Below are 24,225 nucleotides of genomic sequence, written 5' to 3'. Positions count from 1 at the left end.
CGAAGTGTTGACCCCTGTCTGGGAAAGCAGTGTGTGTGGCGCCCCAGTACTGCGCACAATTACCGTCTATCAGACCACCATGAAAATAAAATATCCTCCATAATCATTTAATAAATACAGATTCCAGATGTGACGCTTGGCATTCAGGCCAAGGAGTTCAATCTTGATTTCATCAGACCAGAGAATCTTGTTTCTCATGGTCTGAGAGTCTTTAGGTGCCTTTTGGCAAAGGACAAGAGGGCTTTCATGTGCCTTTTACGGAGGAGTGGCTTCTGTCTGGCCACCCTACCGTAAAGGCCTGATTGGTGGAGTGCTGCAGAGATGGTTGTCCTTCTGGATGGTTCTCTCTTCTCCACAGAGGAACTCTGTCAGAGTGACCATCAGGTTCTTAGTCATCTCCCTGACCAAGGCCCTTCGACCCCGATTGCTCATTTCGGACGGGCTTCCAGCTCTAGGAAGAGTCTTGGTTGTTCCAAACTTCTTCCATTTAAGAATGATGGAGGCCACTGTGTTCTTGGGGACCTTCAATGCTGCAGAAATGTTTTGGTACCCTTCCCCAGATCTGTGTCTCCACACAATCCTGTCTCTGAGCTCAACGGACAATTCCTTCGACCTCATGGCTTGGTCTTTGCTCTGACATGCACTGTCAACTGTGGGACCTTATATAGACAGGTGTGTGCCTTTCCAAATCATGTCCAGTCAATTGAATTTATCAGAGTTGGACTCCAATCAAGTTGTAGAAACATCTCAAGTATGATCAATGGAAACAGGATGCAACTGAGCTCAATCTCATAGCAAATTATCTGAATACTTATGTAAATGTATTTCAGTTTTTTAAATTTATAATACATTTGCAAAAATGTCTAAACCTGTTTTTCGTGTGTGTGTAATGAATAGAACTGAATCTAACCCTGGCAATTTGACTGGTAAACTCATAGGTACGCTCACAATGGCTGCCTGGTATTGTGATGCAATCATTTTCATGGTAATGTAGAACGTTCATTCAAATGATGTTAACTGATGCAGTGGAATGTATTTTCAGTTGAGTTGAATCAACAAATCACAGCACGATTGATGGGTTCACTTCCTGATTTTACTTCCTGCTTTGCTCCTATGGGTACAGTCCACCCATTATGCTATCATTGACTTGAATGGGGACACCTGTTCTATTCATTCTATTTCTATGGCAGTACATGCAGTCAGGAGCGGATGAGAAGAGAAAATGTGGGTCTTTAAGAACTGATCTATTTGAACGGTTATTACGGTGACCACGGTCATTTGGCTGGCCAATAAGCGTCACAGCCATACCCACAATTCCAGCTGCTTTTGTATCAGTTCAGTGAAGATTCTGCTGTAATACCACACGTCTGACAATGACTTTCGCCATGCCTCAAGGCACCATGGGTAGGAGAGTGTCCAGTTGTCACCGTTGCCACGCCGCCTCACTAACTCAGATTTAGACTCCCGTCAAACAGAAACCAAAATGTTGGCGGCAGTTCAACCATAACAAAAACTGACAGCCGGGCTTATATACATTAGCTGTGTATTTAAACGGGGAATCAAGATACATCTCCTCACTGTCATTTCATTAAGGAAGTTAACACACAGGGACATGGAACTCTTTAACACGTTTAACAATGTGCTTTGTTCCACTTATCAAGTACTGTCAAGTCCAACTTCAGTTTTATGGGCTCTGGATTTGGCTGAATAACTTTGGAAAATATTTCATTTTGCAGTAACTCGAAGAGACACTAAGTCTGTTTGTTCCTGTTCTAAGTGGAAGACCAGTGTCAGGTGTTTGTTCCTGTGGAAGACCAGTGTCAGGTGTTTGTTCCTGTTCTAAGTGGAAGACCAGTGTCAGGTGTTTGTTCCTGTACTAAGTGGAAGACCAGTGTCAGGTGTTTGTTCCTGTACTAAGTGGAAGACCAGTGTCAGGTGTTTGTTCCTGTACTAAGTGGAAGACCAGTGTCAGGTGTTTGTTCCTGTGGAAGACCAGTGTCAGGTGTTTGTTCCTGTACTAAGTGGAAGACCAGTGTCAGGTGTGTGTTCCTGTACTAAGTGGAAGACCAGTGTCAGGTGTGTGTTCCTGTACTAAGTGGAAGACCAGTGTCAGGTGTGTGTTCCTGTACTAAGTGGAAGACCAGTGTCAGGTGTTTGTTCCTGTACTAAGTGGAAGACCAGTGTCAGGTGTGTGTTCCTGTACAAAGTGGAAGACCAGTGTCAGGTGTTTGTTCCTGTACTAAGTGGAAGACCAGTTCCTGTTCTAAGTGGAAGACCAGTGTCAGGTGTTTGTTCCTGTGGAAGACCAGTGTCAGGTGTTTGTTCCTGTTCTAAGTGGAAGACCAGTGTCAGGTGTGTGTTCCTGTACTAAGTGGAAGACCAGTGTCAGGTGTGTGTTCCTGTACTAAGTGGAAGACCAGTGTCAGGTGTGTGTTCCTGTACTAAGTGGAAGACCAGTGTCAGGTGTGTGTTCCTGTACTAAGTGGAAGACCAGTGTCAGGTGTTTGTTCCTGTACTAAGTGGAAGACCAGTGTCAGGTGTTTGTTCCTGTACTAAGTGGAAGACCAGTGTCAGGTGTTTGTTCCTGTACTAAGTGGAAGACCAGTGTCAGGTGTTTGTTCCTGTACTAAGTGGAAGACCAGTGTCAGGTGTTTGTTCCTGTACTAAGTGGAAGACCAGTGTCAGGTGTTTGTTCCTGTGGAAGACCAGTGTCAGGTGTTTGTTCCTGTGGAAGACCAGTGTCAGGTGTGTGTTCCTGTGGAAGACCAGTGTCAGGTGTGTGTTCCTGTACTAAGTGGAAGACCAGTGTCAGGTGTTTGTTCCTGTACTAAGTGGAAGACCAGTGTCAAGTGTTTGTTCCTGTTCTAAGTGGAAGACCAGTGTCAGGTGTTTGTTCCTGTACTAAGTGGGAGACCAGTGTCAGGTGTTTGTTCCTGTACTAAGTGGAAGACCAGTGTCAGGTGTTTGTTCCTGTACTAAGTGGAAGACCAGTGTCAGGTGTGTGTTCCTGTGGAAGACCAGTGTCAGGTGTTTGTTCCTGTGGAAGACCAGTGTCAGGTGTGTGTTCCTGTACTAAGTGGAAGACCAGTGTCAGGTGTTTGTTCCTGTACTAAGTGGAAGACCAGTGTCAGGTGTTTGTTCCTGTACTAAGTGGAAGACCAGTGTCAGGTGTTTGTTCCTGTACTAAGTGGAAGACCAGTGTCAGGTGTTTGTTCCTGTACTAAGTGGAAGACCAGTGTCAGGTGTTTGTTCCTGTACTAAGTGGAAGACCAGTGTCAGGTGTTTGTTCCTGTACTAAGTGGAAGACCAGTGTCAGGTGTTTGTTCCTGTACTAAGTGGAAGACCAGTGTCAGGTGTTTGTTCCTGTACTAAGTGGAAGACCAGTGTCAGGTGTTTGTTCCTGTACTAAGTGGAAGACCAGTGTCAGGTGTTTGTTCCTGTACTAAGTGGAAGACCAGTGTCAGGTGTTTGTTCCTGTACTAAGTGGAAGACCAGTGTCAGGTGTTTGTTCCTGTACTAAGTGGAAGACCAGTGTCAGGTGTGTGTTCCTGTACTAAGTGGAAGACCAGTGTCAGGTGTGTGTTCCTGTACTAAGTGGAAGACCAGTGTCAGGTGTGTGTTCCTGTGGAAGACCAGTGTCAGGTGTTTGTTCTAAGTGGAAGACCAGTGTCAGGTGTTTGTTCCTGTGGAAGACCAGTGTCAGGTGTTTGTTCCTGTACTAAGTGGAAGACCAGTGTCAGGTGTTTGTTCCTGTACTAAGTGGAAGACCAGTGTCAGGTGTGTGTTCCTGTGGAAGACCAGTGTCAGGTGTTTGTTCCTGTGGAAGACCAGTGTCAGGTGTGTGTTCCTGTACTAAGTGGAAGACCAGTGTCAGGTGTGTGTTCCTGTACTAAGTGGAAGACCAGTGTCAGGTGTTTGTTCCTGTACTAAGTGGAAGACCAGTGTCAGGTGTGTGTTCCTGTACTAAGTGGAAGACCAGTGTCAGGTGTGTGTTCCTGTACTAAGTGGAAGACCAGTGTCAGGTGTGTGTTCCTGTACTAAGTGGAAGACCAGTGTCAGGTGTGTGTTCCTGTACTAAGTGGAAGACCAGTGTCAGGTGTGTGTTCCTGTACTAAGTGGAAGACCAGTGTCAGGTGTGTGTTCCTGTACTAAGTGGAAGACCAGTGTCAGGTGTGTGTTCCTGTACTAAGTGGAAGACCAGTGTCAGGTGTGTGTTCCTGTACTAAGTGGAAGACCAGTGTCAGGTGTGTGTTCCTGTACTAAGTGGAAGACCAGTGTCAGGTGTGTGTTCCTGTACTAAGTGGAAGACCAGTGTCAGGTGTGTGTTCCTGTGGAAGACCAGTGTCAGGTGTTTGTTCCTGTGGAAGACCAGTGTCAGGTGTGTGTTCCTGTACTAAGTGGAAGACCAGTGTCAGGTGTTTGTTCCTGTGGAAGACCAGTGTCAGGTGTGTGTTCCTGTGGAAGACCAGTGTCAGGTGTGTGTTCCTGTGGAAGACCAGTGTCAGGTGTTTGTTCCTGTGGAAGACCAGTGTCAGGTGTGTGTTCCTGTACTAAGTGGAAGACCAGTGTCAGGTGTTTGTTCCTGTACTAAGTGGAAGACCAGTGTCAGGTGTTTGTTCCTGTACTAAGTGGAAGACCAGTGTCAGGTGTTTGTTCCTGTACTAAGTGGAAGACCAGTGTCAGGTGTTTGTTCCTGTACTAAGTGGAAGACCAGTGTCAGGTGTTTGTTCCTGTACTAAGTGGAAGACCAGTGTCAGGTGTTTGTTCCTGTACTAAGTGGAAGACCAGTGTCAGGTGTGTGTTCCTGTTCTAAGTGGAAGACCAGTGTCAGGTGTGTGTTCCTGTGGAAGACCAGTGTCATGTGTGTGTTCCTGTACTAAGTGGAAGACCAGTGTCAGGTGTTTGTTCCTGTACTAAGTGGAAGACCAGTGTCAGGTGTTTGTTCCTGTACTAAGTGGAAGACCAGTGTCAGGTGTTTGTTCCTGTACTAAGTGGAAGACCAGTGTCAGGTGTTTGTTCCTGTTCTAAGTGGAAGACCAGTGTCAGGTGTTTGTTCCTGTTCTAAGTGGAAGACCAGTGTCAGGTGTTTGTTCCTGTACTAAGTGGAAGACCAGTGTCAGGTGTGTGTTCCTGTACTAAGTGGAAGACCAGTGTCAGGTGTGTGTTCCTGTACTAAGTGGAAGACCAGTGTCAGGTGTTTGTTCCTGTACTAAGTGGAAGACCAGTGTCAGGTGTTTGTTCCTGTACTAAGTTGAAGACCAGTGTCAGGTGTTTGTTCCTGTTCTAAGTTGAAGACCAGTGTCAGGTGTTTGTTCCTGTACTAAGTGGACGACCAGTGTCAGGTGTTTGTTCCTGTGGAAGACCAGTGTCAGGTGTGTGTTCCTGTACTAAGTGGAAGACCAGTGTCAGGTGTGTGTTCCTGTACTAAGTGGAAGACCAGTGTCAGGTGTTTGTTCCCGTGGAAGACCAGTGTCAGGTGTGTGTGTGTCTGTTCCTGTGGTGCTAAGTGGAAGACCAGTGTTTAATTTGACACATGCCCCTCTGGATTTTAAGCGCTTGTGCAAGTTGAGTGACAGCCATACATTTGTGAAATTTTACTCTCTCTCGCTCCCCGCTCTCTCTCTCGCTCCCCGCTGTCTCTCTCTCTCGCTCCCCGCTCTCTCTCTCTTTCGCTCCCCGCTCTCTCTCTCTTTCGCTCCCCGCTCTTTCTCTCTCGCTCCCCGCTCTCTCTCTCTCTCTCTCTCCCCGCTCTCTCTCTCGCTCCCCGCTGTCTCTCTCTCTCGCTCCCCGCTCTCTCTCTCTTTCGCTCCCCGCTCTTTCTCTCTCGCTCCCCGCTCTCTCTCTCTCTCCCCACTCTCTCTCTCGCTCCCCGCTCTCTCTCTCTCTCGCTCCCCGCTCTCTCTCTCGCTCCCCGCTGTCTCTCTCTCTCGCTCCCCGCTCTCTCTCTCTTTCGCTCCCCGCTCTCTCTCTCTTTCGCTCCCCGCTCTCTCTCTCTCTCGCTCCCCGCTCTCTCTCTCTCTCGCTCCCCGCTCTCTCTCTCTCTCGCTCCCCGCTCTCTCTCTCTCTCGCTCCCCGCTCTCTCTCTCTCTCTCGCTCCCCGCTCTCTCTCTCTCTCTCGCTCCCCGCTCTCTCTCTCTCTCTCGCTCCCCGCTCTCTCTCTCTCTCCCCGCTCTCTCTCTCGCTCCCCGCTCTCTCTCTCTCTCCCTCCCCTCTCTCTCTCTCGCTCCGCTCTCTCTCTCTCTCTCGCTCCCCGCTCTTTCTCTCTCGCTCCCCGCTCTCTCTCTCGCTCCCCGCTCTCTCTCTCGCTCCCCGCTCTCTCTCTCTCTCGCTCCCCGCTCTCTCTCTCGCTCCCCGCTGTCTCTCTCTCTCGCTCCCCGCTCTCTCTCTCTTTCGCTCCCCGCTCTCTCTCTCTTTCGCTCCCCGCTCTCTCTCTTTCGCTCCCCGCTCTCTCTCTCTCTCGCTCCCCGCTCTCTCTCTCTCTCGCTCCCCGCTCTCTCTCTCTCTCGCTCCCCGCTCTCTCTCTCTCTCGCTCCCCGCTCTCTCTCTCTCTCTCGCTCCCCGCTCTCTCTCTCTCTCTCGCTCCCCGCTCTCTCTCTCTCTCTCGCTCCCCGCTCTCTCTCGCTCCCCGCTCTCTCTCTCTCTCGCTCCCCGCTCTCTCTCTCTCTCTCGCTCCCCGCTCTCTCTCTCTCTCGCTCCCCGCTCTCTCTCTCTCTCGCTCCCCGCTCTCTCTCTCTCTCTCTCTCGCTCCCCGCTCTCTCTCGCTCCCCGCTCTCTCTCGCTCCCCGCTCTCTCTCGCTCCCCGCTCTCTCTCTCTCTCGCTCCCCGCTCTCTCTCGCTCCCCGCTCTCTCTCTCTCTCTCGCTCCCCGCTCTCGCTCTCTCTCTCTCCCGCTCCCCGCTCTCTCTCTCTCTCTCTCGCTCCCCGCTCTCTCTCTCTCTCTCGCTCCCCGCTCTCTCTCTCTCTCTCGCTCCCCGCTCTCTCTCTCTCTCGCTCTCTCTCCCCGCTCTCTCTCTCTCTCGCTCCCCGCTCTCTCTCTCTCTCGCTCCCCGCTCTCGCTCTCTCTCGCTCCCCGCTCTCGCTCTCTCTCGCTCCCTGCTCTCTCTCGCTCCCTGCTCTCTCTCTCTCTCTCCCCTCTCTCTCTCCCCTCTCTCTCTCCCCGCTTTCTCTCTCTCTCTCGCACCCCGCTCTCTCTCTCTCTCGCACCCCGCTCTCAATCTCCTCTCTCTCTTGGTCCCAGCTAGCCTACAGTTAACGACTAGCTGGCTAATGAAATGTGTCTTAATAGCTGTGCTGAGGACCTGAAATAGTAGACCCTTGAGAATCGTTATTTACTGTTCTTTAAGAGTGGCTGGCCTGTCCAGTTGAGTTATGACACTGCCATGTGGTTACAGTTGACAAGGAGCTAGTTTGTTCCAAGTTCACGTCACGCCACTTGTATACATGTGCTCACATGCTATTGTTGCCTTGATAGAGTCGGGGGGCCTTGATAGAGTCGGGGGGCCTTGATAGAGTCGGGGGGCCTTGATAGTCGGGGGTGTTTTCCCAGTCCTCTGTTTGGTTTAGACCCCCTGCTCCATCTCTCCAGAAACACCGGATCCTTAGATTACGGGAGATCCAATATTGAGTTAAGGGATCAGAATGTGTTAACATAACACAGTGACGTGTATGAAAGTGTTCACGTACAGGTGAGAGTAAAGTACACATGTCGTGTTGTCATTGGATAATGCTAGCTAGCCAATGAATGAAGCCACAGGAATTTCTGGTGAATAGTGCCATCTTTGGCCAGGGTACGTTGGAGAAGTCCTGGTGGGAAAGGCTGTCTCTTTTGGTATCAATACAATGGACCCATGTGTCTGCCGAGGCTGGGTAGACTCATGGCATTTTAGGGTGGCGTGGATGTTTTAAAGGTTACATGAGACTGTGTGTGACCTGACAGGTAGGAGGTCCCTTGCGTTGCATGTCAGGTAATATTTGTCTGTGTCAGCATATGGCCTTTGACCTCTTTTCTCTCCTCTGACTACCACGTAATCTACACCATCCACCGGAAACCCACAACCACACGCAGATCCAGTTCCCCTGCTCATAGGGACCCAGCGTCCCCGGTGTCTGTGTGCATGCTTGTGTTGTTAGTGTGTGTGTGTGTGTGTGTGTAAGAGAGTGATCTGTGCCTAAGGACAACTACAGAATGAGAACTACAATGCTTTATCTTTTAGCTCGTCCCAGTTAGTAACTCTGGTATTAGCTGTCTGAGTAGAAGTGGTGGTTACTACTGCTTCTCTCTGCTTCAGCTCTTTGACATTGCTGTTCTTTCACCTTGTAATAAAGAGGTGTATTGTGATGTGCTGACTACAGTTGTTCTCTCTGTTTTGGTGGTTTATGTATATACATGGGGAGGGGAATTAGTGTCATGTTGATAACTTCAATAATTGATATTGTCGTTAAGGTAAGGAGAACCGGTACACTGTATCAGTTAGAAGACAACAGGATAACACCAGGAACAACAAATAGCACAAGCAACCAACACATCTCACATGAATGGAAAACAACTCGTTTATGTCATCTCGAAATAGACTTCTTCCTTTATGCCCATTCATCTTGCCGCCCACTCACCCAGAATGCTTTGTGACCCTGCGAGCGCTGAGTTGATAGGTTTTCCCTGTGAAGCCAGAGACGGCGTACCACCAGACGACCGCCACACACAGGAAGTTGTCTTCATAAACAACGCGTCCTCATAAACCCACAAACAGATGTGTCGTCGGTCAAACCCACAAACACTCAAATTTGACTCGGTGTTTCACACCTTTTACAAACAGCACCAGAACAAGATGTATCTGCTCTGTCAGCAATACTTAATAGATTCAGATGTTTCCATATGCATTCAGGACGTCTTTCTTCAGAAGTGCAGATGGGCCATTTTACTGCAGATGTTTAGCATAGTTTCATTGGCAGTAGATCTGCTGTAGTTGTGACAGGACTTCACAGGACTACAGTACACATTTGCTCTGAAACAAGCTGTTTCCTTCATGTTGTGAGTTTGTTCGCGTGTGTGAGAGAGCGAGCGAGCGAGAGGGAGGGAGACGTTCCATTGTTGAGGTTTTACAAGATAAGCCAGCTGGTTTCCAGGGACTATTTTTAGCTCAAATTGGACCCCTTTTGGGCCGTATTCTGACGGGTGTTTTTATTTAGCATGAGTCCCCCGGAACACCGTGTCACCACGGATCACTTCACTTCCTGTCACATGGGTCATTGTAGGGTCAACACGTCACACACATACATACACTCGCGCACTGAGAATGATGTGACACACACACTGAGAATATGACATCTGAGAGGAAAGGAATGGGAAGGTGAGTTTTATTTTCCTGAATTGCAGCAGGTGGCCTACCCAAGTTCCATTGTTATTTTCCAAGACTTTTGATAAAACACTTCTCAAATTGGGCTCAACTTAAACAAATTAGTAGTATTACTGTACAAGGTCTACAGAGTTTCTGTCTTCTGTACAGCGATAAAACATGAACCTTTATCACCATCTCTTTCCTCGGGTGGACAACATAACATGTCTTTGTAGAACGGATGTTCTGTAAGAAGTGGTGAGTGAGTTGGACTTGAGACCCGATCAATGGTTGTTGTCACACTGATGCAATACGGAATGCACTTAGCTGGAAGTCGTGCTTAAGATATCACCAGGTAGCCAAATAGATGCTATGTAAATATGTACATTTCTGTGACGGAGGGCGCCTGCTAAGCAAATGGATTATATGACCTTTGTAAACATCATTTAGATATGATAAGCCTCCCTCAAAAAAGTTTTGTCTTCATGACAAGTTGCTTTTCATTATTTAGCTGCATTACTTTGGTTATGTCAATGATTTACTGAACATATTTTCTATCTATTTTTTCCAGTTAAGTGTTATCGTCCAATCACGCACCCTTGCCAATAGTTTTGCCAAGTAACATGGGTTTCTTACCCAGTGTCCTCTCACATGAACTTAGCCTGGGCTGTGGTCCAATCAAAAGTCTCCGTTAGCTATTGCGTTGGTGCTTGACAATGTGGCAGCTAACGTGTCAAGTCTTGTTTCAGTAAACAGATCCTAAATAAAAAAAATAAAAAACATCTTACCCTGCCTACACTTACTTTGAACTTTAACTTTCTAACCTAAGCAATATGTTACTAATGGTATGCATTTTATTTTCCCTTTATACATCTTGTCTCATCGCTGCAACCCCCCAACGGGAGAGGTGACGGTGGAGTCATGTGTCTTCAACACCCGCCCGCTTAACCCGAAATCCAGCCGCACCAATGTGTCGGAGGAAACACCGTTCAACTGGCGACCGGGTCAGCCTGCAGGAGTTGCTACGACGTGATGGGCCAAGTAAAGCCCCCCCCCCTCTGGGCCAAATCCTCCCTTAACTCGGACGACGATGGGCCAATTGTGCGTCGTCTTATGGGACTCACAGCCGGGTGTGACACAGCCCGGGAATGAACCTGGAGCCTTAGACCGCTGCGCCACTCGAGTGGCCCCATTTTACCTTTAATTTAACAGGGAGTCGGAAGGAGTCCTGGATCTTAAAATTACCAACAAATTACACATTGGAAATACACACACAAACAAAACAGACAATACAAAAAAAAACAATCACATTCCTCAGCAAAGAGGTCCTCAATCAACACTCTGAACTGCCGAAAGACACCATTTGTAGGGAACTCTGAAAATTGCACACCATGCATGGAACAAAGTAACTAAAGGTATACAGTGGAAATGCCCAGATATTTGTAAGCATGGACATGATCAATGTGGGTACCATCCAAGGTACATATGCTTAAATCATTAGAATAAGTTTTGTGTGCTCAAGAAAACATCTACTTTGTTTTACCCGCATTCAATACTAATTTAAGGTCAAAGGTTTTCTGTAAAACAATGAAAGCAGACTGGAATACACAACAGTATCATCCACATACAGGTTCAGGTTAATGTTATTGACAGAAAAGCCAATATTGTTAATGTATACAGTAAAAAGTACTGGACACAGAACTGACCCCTGTGGGACACCTTTTGTTATATTCAGAAAACTTGATTTAACACCATCCGTAGACATGCAGTTCGATCTGTCAAGTAGTTTCTAAACCAGTTACATGCAGCCTGGTCTAGGCCAATTGAAGAAATCCTCTGAATTAGCAATGAGTGATCAACAGTATCGAAGTCCTTCGACAAGTCTGTGAAGAGGGCAGCACAATGTTGCCTTTTATCCATACAGTTAACTACATCATTTATAAGATAGGGACGCAGCAGAGATAATGCTATGACCTGGTCTAAAGCCAGACTGATGAACATTCAGAATACAATTCATAGATGAGAAGGATCTTAGCTGAGAATTAATCAAGAATTCTACACCGAACAAAAATATAAATGCAATATTCAACAATTTCAAAGATTTTACTGCGTTAGTTCATATCAGGAAATCAGTCAATTGAAATTAATTAAGCCCTGTTCTATGGATTTCACATGACTGGGAATACAGATATGCATCTGGTCAAAGATACCTTTAAAAAAGAAATTAAGTAGGGGAGTGGATCATAACACCAGTCAGTATCTGGTGTGACCACCATTTGACTCATGCAGCACGACACAACTCCTTCACATAGAGTTGATCAGGCTGTTGATTGTGGCCTGTGGAATGTTGTCCCACTCCTCTTCAATGTCTGTGCAAAGTTGCTGGATTTTGGCAGGAACTGGAACACGCTGTTGTACACGTTGTTCCAGAGCATCCCAAACCTGCTCAATGGGAGACATGTCTGGTGAGTATAAAGGCCACGGAAGAACAGGGACATTTTCAGCTTCCAGGAATTGTGTACAGATCCTGGCGACATGGGGCCCGGCATTATCATGCTGAACCATGAGGTGATGGAGGCGGATAAATGGCACAACAATGGGCCTCGCTCGTCACAGTATCTCTGCATTCAAATTGCCATCGATAAAATGCAATTCATCCATGAAGAGCACACTTCTCCAGCGTGCCAGTGGCCATTGAAGATCAACATTTCACTGAAACTGATTACGATGCCAACCTGTAGTCAGGTCAAGACCCTGGTGAGGACAACGAGCTCGCAGATGAGCTTCCCTGAGACGGTTTACAGTTTGTGCTGAAATTATTTTGGTTGTACAAAACCCACAGTTTCATTAGCTGTCCAGGTGGCTTGTGAAGAAGCCGGGTGTGGAAGTCGGATTTTAACACATTTTTAGAGAAAAATGCTTTTTGTGCGTATTGAATATTTCTGGGATCTTTTATTTCAGCACATGAAACATGGGACCAACACTTTACATGTTGATGCAGTGTTTACGTTTCTGTGTTATTGTGTATTGTTCAACAGATAATGCCTTACTCATTGTATGCAGTGGAATATTGTCTTATTCTATAGATCCCAGCTGGTTTGACACTGCACTCACTAGCCTGTCTGTCCTGACTAACATAGTCTGGTTTAGAGTAATGACTGGTCCATGTGCAGTATACACTACATTATCAGCTGTGTGTAGGTTGTCAGCTGTGCATGTGTCTGCTCACTGTGTGTGTGTGCACTTTTGTGTGGTTATAGTGAATACGTAGACATGCTTTTGTGAGTGTGTATGTGTTCTATTGGACTGTATAGATAATGTGTGTGGCACTCGCTCAGACAGTTTGGTGCAGGCCTAGATCACACTGTCCTTTTGAAAAGGATACAGTGGCTTGCGAAAGTATTCACCCCCCTTGGCATTGTTCCTATTTTGTTGCCTTACAACCTGCAATTAAAATTGAAAAAAAACAACATTTGGGGGGGGGGTTGTATCATTTGATTTACACAACATGCCTACCACTTTGAAGAAGCAAAATATTTTTTCTTGTGAAACAAACAAGAAATAAGATAAACATAACTGAACTTGAGTGTGCTTAACTATTCACCCCCCCAAGTCAATACTTTGTAGAGCCACCTTTTGCAGCAATTACAGCTGCAAGTCTCTTGGGGTATGTCTCTATAAGCTTGGCACATCTAGCCACTGGGATTTTTGCCCATTCTTCAAGGTAAAACTGCTCCAGCTCTTTTAAGTTGGATGGGTTCCGCTGGTGTACAGTAATCTTTAAGTCATACCACAGATTCTCAATTGGATTGAGGTCTGGGCTTTGACTAGGCCATTCCAAGACATTTAAATGTTTCCCCTTAAATCACTAGAGTGTCGCTTTAACAGTATGCTTAGGGTCATTGTCCTGCTGGAAGGTGAACCTCCATCCCAGTCTCAAATCTCTGGAAGACTGAAACAGGTTTCCCTCAAGAATTTCCCTGTATTTAGCACCATCCATCATTCCTTCAATTCTGACCAGTTTCCCAGTCCCTGCCGATGAAAACATGGTGTTCTCGGGGTGATGAGAGGTGTTGGGTTTGCCTCCAGACATAGCATTTTCCTTGATGGCCAAAAAACTCAACTTTTGTCTCATCTGACCAGAGTACCTTCTTCCATATGTTTGGGGAGTCTCCCACATGTCTTTTGACGAACACCAAACGTGTTTGCTTTTTTTATTCTTTAACCTCTCTAGGGTAGGAGGCGTTCCACCTCATCAACAGCCAGTGATACGGCAGGGCGCCATATTCAAAACAACAGAAATCCCATAATTTAAATTCCTCAAACATACAAGTATATTACACCATTTTAAAGCTACACTTGTTGTAAATCCAGCCAAAGTGTCCGATTTCAAAAAGGTTTTATGACGAAAGCACACCAAACGATTATGTAAGGTAATAGCCAAGTCACAGAAAAAGACAGCCATGTTTCCAGCTAAAGAGAGCATTAACAAAAAGCAGAAAGAGATAAAATTAATCACTAACCTTTGATAATCTTCATCAGATGACACTCATAGGACTTCATGTTACACAATACATGAATTTTATGTTCGGTAAAGTTCATATTTATATCCCCAAATCTGAGTTTAGGCAAGACGCTACTGTATCACTTGGCAAAAAGCCTGAGAAAATGCATAGCGCCACATTAAAATGAATGACTATGAAAATTACTATAAAATCAAACTTTCATTAAATCACACATGAAAGATATCAAATCAAAGCTACACTGGTTGTGAATCCAGCCACCATGTCAGAATTCAAATAGGCTTTTCAGCGAAAGCATACGATGCTATTATCTGAGCATAGCACCATTGTAAACAAGAGAGAGAACATTTCAACCCAGCAGGAGCGACACAAAACGCAGAATAAAATATAATTCATGCCTTACCTTTGACGAGCTTCTGTTGTTGGCACTCCAATATGTCCCATAAAGATCACAAATGGTCCTTTTGTTCGATTAATTCCGTCTATATATGTCCAAAATGTCCATTTATTTGGAGCGTTTGATCCAGAAAAACACCGGTTCCAACTTGCTCAAACATAATGACAAAATATATCAAAGGTTACCTTTAAACTTTGCCAAAAAATGTCAAACTACTTATGTAATACAACTTTAGGTATTTTTTAACGTTAATAATCAATAAAATTGAAGACGGGATGATATGTGTTCAATACAGGATTAAAACGATATGTAGCATGCCTTCTGTTTGATTGAAACGCATGTCTAGGACACCAGGAGTGTCTCGACTTCAAGATGGCCGTATTTCTTCATTACACAAAGGAATAACCTCAACCTATTTCTCACGACTGTTGACATCCAGTGGAAGCCGTAGGAACTGCAAGCAAGTTGCTTAGATATCTGGTGTCCCAATAAAACTTAATTGAAAAGACGGTGACCTAAAAAAAATAAAAAAAATCTGAATGGTTTGTGCTCTGGGTTTCGCCTGCTAAATAAGTTCTGTTATACCCACAGACATGATTCAAACTGAAGTTTCTAAAACAGAGTGTTTTCTATCCAAATCTACTAATAATATGCATATCTTATCTCCTGGCGATGAGTAACTGGCAGTTGAATTTGGGTATGTTTTTCATCCAAACGTGAAAATGCTGCCCCCTACCCTAGAGAAGGTTTTCTGGCCACTTTTCCGTAAAGCCCAGCTCTGTGGAGTGTGCGGCTCAAAGTGGTCCTATGGACAGATACTCCAATCTCCGCTGTGGAGCTTTGCAGCTCCTTCAGGGTTATCTTTGGTCTCTTTGTTTCCTCTCTGATTAATGCCCTCATTGCCTGGTCCGTGAGCTTTGGTGGGCGGCCCTCTCTTGGCAGGTTTGTTGTGGTGCCATATTCTTTCAATTTATTTATAATTGATTTAATAGTGCTCCGTGGAATGTTCAAAGTTTCGGATATTTTTTTATTACCCAACCCTGATCTGTACTTCTCCACAACTTTGTTCCTGACCTGTTTGGCGAGCTCCTTGGTCTTCATGGTGCCGCTTGCTTAGTGGTGTTGCAGACTCTGGGGCCTTTCAGAACAGATGTGTGTGTATATAATGAGATCATGTGACAGATCATGTGACACTTAGATTGCACACAGGTGGACTTTATTTATCTAATTATGTGACTTATGAAGGTAATTGGTTGCCCTAGATCTTATTTAGGGGCTTCATAGCAAACGGGGTGAATACATATGCACACACCACTTTTCAGTTTTACATTTTTTTGAATATTTTGAAACAAGTTTTTATTTTTATTTCACTTCACCAATTTGGACTATTTTGTATATGTCCATTACATGAAATCCAAATAAAAAATCGATTTAAATTACAGGTTGTAATGCAACAAAATAGGAAAAACGTCAAGGGAGATCGCAAGGCACTGTAGGCTGTACTGTTGGACTCATTTGCTGTAGGATTCTCTAGAGCACAAATGAAAACAATGTGGCCTCTTGGGATGTGAGTGGAATATCATACCAGAGTGTAAAATGGAAACATTGCTGGAAGAGGGTATCTCAGACCTGATGTTTTTGACAGGGTACAATAGTGCCCATGCTGAAATCCAATGACACAGTTTTGCTCTCTGATGCTGTTAAATCTCTTCAATACAATCTCTAGAATGAAGTTTGAAAATTGCAGACACTCCATTTTTGAGACGTTCTGTTCTTTGTGACTTGGAGTGACGTGACCTTGTGGTCCAGCAATATTCACTCATCCCATTTGCAAAGCACAGTGTTTTTAAAAACAGATCATGTCAAATAAATATGTACATAATACATTATGTAAATAATAAATTATGTAAATCTGTCTGGACGTGAATTGTGAACCTCTGTCAACGTCTTGCCAAATGAATGTTTATAGATGTGATTATACCATGGCATTATGGAATTCTCATTTCTGATTGGCTTGAAGGGCATTCTAGAGCGTTCATTATTTCCTTACAGTGCACGGTTTATCTGCACGGTCAAATTCAATGGCTATAGTTCATTCTTACATGTTCTATATTTGAGCTGCTTTTGAAAGCAAAAGTCAAATTTGTCATTGTTGAGTTAGATTTTCCTAATAGCAAGCTAGGACTGATGGTTTGGTTAGCTAAACGAGCAAGTCTGTGTTTGGTTATCAAGGCAACTACTGTATCTATCTAGTCAACTCGCTAGCTACTTCAGTGCATGTTGAACACATTTCTAGTGCCAAATTAACGCATTTCTGGCAGAAAATGTGTTAAAATATATCCATGGTATAATAGGGATAATCAATTAGAGGCTCTATGCATTTTCTGGAAAATAATATAACTCTGTGGAAGGTGAGTTCCACCTCTTCCACGTCATTCATTATTTTACGCATAGGCCCTCGTTCATTATCCCTTACTTAATACACAAGACTTGACGCCTGCGACCTTTAACCTGAGTATGACCTTTAACATTTGATCTTTGAACTCTCTCTCCAGACCCCTGTCTGACAGTGATGCCTCCATGCATGGGTGATGCAGACCGTTTCAGCCTGGAGGCCCTCCGGGTCATTCACAAACAGCTGGATGACGACAATGACGGGGGAATCGAGGTCAACGAGAGTGTAGAGGTGAGTAATACTAAAACTGGATTAGTCTATGTACGGGACATTCGCTGATCATTTGTGATACCAAGTCATTGGTGTTATCAAGTCATGTATGTGACCTGCTTATTTCTGTTACAAATCATGTGTGTAATTTGGTCATTGTTGTTATGAAGTCAACACCAGTGACTTGGTAACAGAGATATCAAGTCGTCATTGTTCCCTGGTCATTTCTGTTTTCCAAATTATTTATTTTTTATGATATTGTTTTGAGTATGCATTGTTAAGGTGGGAATGATTTGTGGCTTTAAAGGTTGACCTGAACTTGGCCTTAAAGCCTTACAGCCTCATAAACAACGCCATAAACTAATGGAATAATGTTTGCAAGCCATTATCAGCTTAGGAAGCTAGTGGATAGATAGTGGAGATAAGAGAGGGAGAGAGATAATTATAATATGATAGGCCTTTTTCAGTGTGATTGACAGTAAGACCACCATGACCTGGTCTGACCTATACCCTCTTAGTGCCCTCTTAGTTGAATAAAAAAACACATTTATTGTGTGTGTGTGTGTGTGTGCTTACACATTTGTGTTTGTGTGCCCATGTGGGATGACGGAGCAAGGTATTGCCCTGCGACTTTAAGGGTAAAGAGAAGCTGCGTAAAAGCCCATGTTTATGGCCCCAGTAGGATTTGATGGCTCTTCTGGAGTGCAAGGAAGCAAAGAGTTGCCCATTCTGCCAAGACATGAGCTGTCTTCAGATCAGCCCTTAAGATGACGGTTGTAGTGCCACTAGAGATCCCCAGTGGTGTACGACTAGGTGTAGGGTGAAGTTGCACCTAGATGCTGATCTTGGGTGATTTTTATTTTTTTCCCATTTTCTCCGCTAATGGTTAAGGTTAGGATTTGGGGAGGGGAATTTGATCCTACATCTGTACCTCAAGCGAAACTTGACCCTAGAATGTGTGACTATTCCCAGGGAGATTGGATTGACACACTCAGGCCTACATGTGACATGGTCTGCTCTTTTCTGTTCATGCTGTGTTAGGAGCCTAACCGTCTGAGAAAATTCACTGAGTGTACAAAACATTAAGAACACCTGCTCTTTCCGTGACATAGACTGACCAGGTGAATCCAGGTGAAAGCTATGATCCATTATGGATGTTAGATGAAGGGGAGGAGACAGGTCAAAGAAGGTTTTTTAATCCTTGAGACATGGATTGTGTATGTGTGCCATTCAGAGGGTGAATAGACACAAGATTGAAGTGCCTTTGAACAGGGTATGGTAGTAGGTGCCAGGCACACCAGTTTGTGTCAAGAACTGCAATGCTGCTGGTTTTGTCACTCTCAACAGTTTCCAGTGTGCATCAAGAATGGTCCACCAGCTACAGGACATCCAGCCAACTTGACACAACTGTGGGAAGCATTGAAGTCAACATGGACCAGCATCCCTGTGGAACGCTTTCGACACCTTGTAGAGTCCATGTCCCGACGCATTGAGGCTGTTCTGAGGGCAAAAGGAAGGTGTTCCTAATGTTTGTTATACTCAGTGTATATACATTTTTCCCAATAACTTAAATGCCTTTTTGAGAGTTTGTTAGAAAATTGGTGAAGTAGGTGTTGACGGGGTTGACGGGGTCGGGGTTGACGGTGACGGGGTTGACGGTGACGGGGTTGACGGTGACGGGGTTGGCGGTGAGGGGGTTGGCGTGACGGGGTTGGCGTGACGGGGTTGACGGGGTTGGCGGTGACGGGGTTGACGGGGTTGACGGTGACGGGGTTGACGGGGTTGACGGTGACGGGGTTGGCGGTGACGGGGTTGACGGTGACGGGGTTGGCGTGACGGGGGTGACGGTGACGGGGTTGACGGTGACGGGGTTGGGGGTGACGGGGTTGGCGGTGACGGGGTTGGCGGTGACGGGGTTGAGGATACAAGGGTTGGGGAAAGGGGGCCACTTTAGGGATGTCCTCACCCCCTGCCACACACATCTTGGCCCATAATGTGGGAGTGACACCAGCGTTTCCCCTCTACACACACACACACACACTCACATACACACACACACACACACACACACACACACACACACACACACACACACACACACACACACACACACACACAACCTCAATCTCTCTTCCTGGCAGTAGTGAGGTAACGGGTGACAGTGATGACGTAACAGGGTTGACAGTAACCTTGTCACAGAGGGACAGGGGACATAATATGGTGATAGTGACATCAGTAGTGAGGTGGTTCTAGTGTAGTGTAGGGCTACTGGATAGTGACACCAGTAGTGAGGGGGTTCTAGTGTAGTGTAGGGCTACTGGATAGTGACACCAGTAGTGAGGTGGTTCTAGTGTAGTGTAGGGCTACTGGATAGTGAAACCAGTAGTGAGGTGGTTCTAGTGTAGTGTAGGGCTACTGGATAGTGACACCAGTAGTGAGGTGGTTCTAGTGTAGTGTAGGGCTACTGGATAGTGACACCAGTAGTGAGGTGTTCTAGTGTAGTGTAGGGCTACTGGATAGTGACACCAGTAGTGAGGTGGTTCTAGTGTAGTGTAGGGCTACTGGATAGTGACACCAGTAGTGAGGTGGTTCTAGTGTAGTGTAGGGCTACTGGATAGTGACACCAGTAGTGAGGTGGTTCTAGTGTAGTGTAGGGCTACTGGATAGTGACACCAGTAGTGAGGTGGTTCTAGTGTAGTGTAGGGCTACTGGATAGTGAAACCAGTAGTGAGGGGGTTCTTGTGTAGTGTAGGGCTACTGGATAGTGACACCAGTAGTGAGGTGGTTCTAGTGTAGTGTAGGGCTACTGGATAGTGACACCAGTAGTGAGGTGGTTCTAGTGTAGGGCTACTGGATAGTGACACCAGTAGTGAGGTGGTTCTAGTGTAGGGCTACTGGATAGTGACACCAGTAGTGAGGGGGTTCTAGTGTAGGGCTACTGGATAGTGACACCAGTAGTGAGGGGGTTCTAGTGTAGTGTAGGGCTACTGGATAGTGACACCAGTAGTGAGGGGGTTCTAGTGTAGGGCTACTGGATAGTGACACCAGTAGTGAGGGGGTTCTAGTGTAGTGTAGGGCTACTGGATAGTGACACCAGTAGTGAGGGGGTTCTAGTGTAGTGTAGGGCTACTGGATAGTGACACCAGTAGTGAGGTGGTTCTAGTGTAGTGTAGGGCTACTGGATAGTGACACCAGTAGTGAGGTGGTTCTAGTGTAGTGTAGGGCTACTGGATAGTGACACCAGTAGTGAGGTGGTTCTAGTGTAGTGTAGGGCTACTGGATAGTGACACCAGTAGTGAGGTGGTTCTAGTGTAGTGTAGGGCTACTGGATAGTGACACCAGTAGTGAGGTGGTTCTAGTGTAGTGTAGGGCTACTGGATAGTGACACCAGTAGTGAGGTGGTTCTAGTGTAGTGTAGGGCTACTGGATAGTGACACCAGTAGTGAGGTGGTTCTAGTGTAGTGTAGGGCTACTGGATAGTGACACCAGTAGTGAGGTGGTTCTAGTGTAGTGTAGGGCTACTGGATAGTGGACCATCACCTGTTTGACTGAGTGCGAGTTGGACCTCAGTCAACAAAGTTATACGAATAGATTAGCTATTTTTTATAGACGTGGATTATTCATATTATGACCAATTTTCTTAATATTAAGTTACTTTTTACTTCAGTTGGGGGTTGTTGCTTTGTTGTGATTTCCTAGCTGGTCTCCAGTGTAAATCATAAGGGCTCTGTGGTACCCATAGACATGCCTGGAAACACACACACACACACACACACACACACACACACACACACACACACACACACACACACACACACACACACACACACACACAGGCATAATTTATTGAGGGAAGGATAGCTCAGCGAGTTGTTGACATGTGCTACTGGTCACCACCAGAGGATCCATGGCTAGATATTCAGACCTCCTAAAAACACACACACTGCCCCCCTGCCCCACCCAGCCCCTTCATCTCTCACGCACACACTGCCCCCCTGCCCCACCCAGCCCCTTCATCTCTCACGCACACACTGCCCCCCTGCCCCACCCAGCCCCTTCATCTCTCACGTACACTGCCCCCCTGCCCCACCCAGCCCCTTCATCTCTCACGCACACACTGCCCCCCTGCCCCACCCAGCCCCTTCATCTCTCACGCACACACTGCCCCCCTGCCCCACCCAGCCCCTTCGTCTCTCACGCACACACTGCCCCCCTGCCCCACCCAGCCCCTTCGTCTCTCACGCACACACTGCCCCCCTGCCCCACCCAGCCCCTTCATCTCTCACGCACAACCTTACAGAAGTTCAGAGTGTGTTGTTTGAAAGGGCAGGAGAGGCTCATGGGATGACTCCTTCGACCCAACTGGAATCCAACTCAGACAACCAGCCCCTTTGTATTGTGTGCGTGCGTCCTGTCCATTTGAGCTAATGTCCTAGTCATTTGTCAGGTGACTCAGCTATTTTCAAAAACTCCCGTTGGATAACAACATCAATAGTAAAAAAACTGAAGTTGTGCAACTTGTCAATGTGTTTGTTAACAAATAAACGTCCACTGTTTTAACTTTGTCATTGTGTTTGCTAGGAAACCAACTCAAGTGGAAATGGCAATCATTTCTCCTGTTCAGCCATTTAGGAGAATTACAGCTGATAGATTTGACTAAAACACTGAATACTAACACTCCCACTTGTCTCACTAGCACTGACTTTACTGACAGTTGGTTTGAGTAAAGATTTTACGTAATTCACTTACCTAGCTACCTTGAGATAAATACACTGGTTGTGGCTCTGGATAAGATCGTCTGCTAAATGACTAAACCATCTACTGTATCTATGACCCATATTCATTGCTGAAACATGAAGAAGTTATTTATTCTCAGTATGCTTGACATTGCCTTCCAGTCACTGATCTCAACCCACAGCAAGACCACAAATGATCACAGCAATTAATACCGTAGACGGCCCAACCCACAAAACCCACACTGAGAACCACGTTGAGCTAATCCTCGAAGGTAACCTCTGGTTTAGAACCACGTTGAGCTAATCCTCGAAGGTAACCTCTGGTTTAGAACCACGTTGAGCTAATCCTCGAAGGTAACCTCTGGTTTAGAACCACGTTGAGCTAGTCCTCGAAGGTAACCTCTGGTTTAGAACCACGTTGAGCTAGTCCTCGAAGGTAACCTCTGGTTTAGAACCACGTTGAGCTAATCCTCGAAGGTAACCTCTGGTTTAGAACCACATTGAGCTAATCCTCGAAGGTAACCTCTGGTTTAGAACCACGTTGAGCTAATCCTCGAAGGTAACCTCTGGTTTAGAACCACGTTGAGCTAATCCTCGAAGGTAACCTCTGGTTTAGAACCACGTTGAGCTAATCCTCGAAGGTAACCTCTGGTTTAGAACCACGTTGAGCTAATCCTCGAAGGTAACCTCTGGTTTAGAACCACGTTGAGCTAATCCTCGAAGGTAACCTCTGGTTTAGAACCACGTTGAGCTAATCCTCGAAGGTAACCTCTGGTTTAGAACCACGTTGAGCTAATCCTCCAAGGTAACCTCTGGTTTAGAACCACGTTGAGCTAATCCTCGAAGGTAACCTCTGGTTTAGAACCACGTTGAGCTAATCCTCGAAGGTAACCTCTGGTTTAGAACCACGTTGAGCTAATCCTCGAAGGTAACGTCTGGTTTAGAACCACGTTGAGCTAATCCTCGAAGGTAACCTCTGGTTTAGAACCACGTTGAGCTAATCCTCGAAGTTAACCTCTGGTTTAGAACCACGTTGAGCTAATCCTCGAAGGTAACCTCTGGTTTAGAACCACGTTGAGCTAATCCTCCAAGGTAACCTCTGGTTTAGAACCACGTTGAGCTAATCCTCCAAGGTAACCTCTGGTTTAGAACCACGTTGAGCTAATCCTGGAAGGTAACCTCTGGTTTAGAACCACGTTGAGCTAATCCTCGAAGGTAACCTCTGGTTTAGAACCACGTTGAGCTAATCCTCGAAGGTAACCTCTGGTTTAGAACCACGTTGAGCTAATCCTCGAAGGTAACCTCTGGTTTAGAACCACGTTGAGCTAATCCTCCAAGGTAACCTCTGGTTAAGAACCACGTTGAGCTAATCCTCGAAGGTAACCTCTGGTTTAGAACCACGTTGAGCTAATCCTCGACGGTAACCTCTGGTTTAGAACCACGTTGAGCTAATCCTCGAAGGTAACCTCTGGTTTAGAACCACGTTGAGCTAATCCTCGAAGGTAACCTCTGGTTTAGAACCACATTGAGCTAATCCTCGAAGGTAACCTCCGGTTTAGAACCACGTTGAGCTAATCCTCGAAGGTAACATCTGGTTTAGAACCACGTTGAGCTAATCCTCGAAGGTAACCTCTGGTTTAGAACCACGTTGAGCTAATCCTCGAAGGTAACCTCTGGTTTAGAACCACGTTGAGCTAATCCTCGAAGGTAACCTCTGGTTTAGAACCACGTTGAGCTAATCCAGGAAGGTAACCTCTGGTTAATAACCACGTTGAGCTAATCCTGGAAGGTAACCTCTGGTTTAGAACCACGTTGAGCTAATCCTCGAAGGTGACCTCTGGTTTAGAACCACGTTGAGCTAATCCTCGAAGGTAACCTCTGGTTTAGAACCACGTTGAGCTAATCCTCGAAGGTAACCTCTGGTTAATAACCACGTTGAGCTAATCCTCGAAGGTAACCTCTGGTTTAGAACCACGTTGAGCTAAACCTCGAAGGTAACCTCTGGTTAATAACCACGTTGAGCTAATCCAGGAAGGTAACCTCTGGTTTAGAACCACGTTGAGCTAATCCTGGAAGGTAACCTCTGGTTTAGAACCACGTTGAGCTAATCCTCGAAGGTGACCTCTGGTTTAGAACCACGTTGAGCTAATCCTCGAAGGTAACCTCTGGTTTAGAACCACGTTGAGCTAATCCTGGAAGGTAACCTCTGGTTTAGAACCACGTTGAGCTAATCCTCGAAGGTAACCTCTGGTTTAGAACCACGTTGAGCTAATCCTCGAAGGTAACCTCTGGTTAATAACCACGTTGAGCTAATCCTCGAAGGTAACCTCTGGTTTAGAACCACGTTGAGCTAATCCTCGAAGGTAACCTCTGGTTTAGAACCACGTTGAGCTAATCCTCCAAGGTAACCTCTGGTTTAGAACCACGTTGAGCTAATCCTCGAAGATAACCTCTGGTTTAGAACCACGTTGAGCTAATCCTCGAAGGTAACCTCTTGTTTAGAACCACGTTGAGCTAATCCTGGAAGGTAACCTCCGGTTTAGAACCATGTTGAGCTAATCCTCGAGGGTAAC

The 24,225-nt window shown here is 45.9% G+C and overlaps 1 protein-coding gene across 4 annotated transcripts in view; it reads left to right on the top strand.

Annotated features, from left to right (window-relative positions):
* LOC139534638 (stromal interaction molecule 2-like) overlaps positions 1-24,225 on the top strand; it is an 87,404-nt gene that overhangs the window by 36,604 nt on the left and 26,575 nt on the right. For all 4 annotated transcript variants that reach the window (XM_071333931.1, XM_071333930.1, XM_071333932.1 and 1 more), the window contains exon 2: positions 16,807-16,937. In XM_071333931.1, coding sequence (XP_071190032.1) covers positions 16,807-16,937 — 131 coding nt within the window. The remainder of the gene's footprint in view (positions 1-16,806; positions 16,938-24,225) is intronic.

Source organism: Salvelinus alpinus, chromosome 11 (assembly GCF_045679555.1).
Source record: "Salvelinus alpinus chromosome 11, SLU_Salpinus.1, whole genome shotgun sequence".
NCBI lineage: Eukaryota > Metazoa > Chordata > Actinopteri > Salmoniformes > Salmonidae > Salvelinus > Salvelinus alpinus.
Note: the sequence above shows the minus strand (reverse complement) of the source record. Positions and strands in the feature narration are given on the sequence as shown.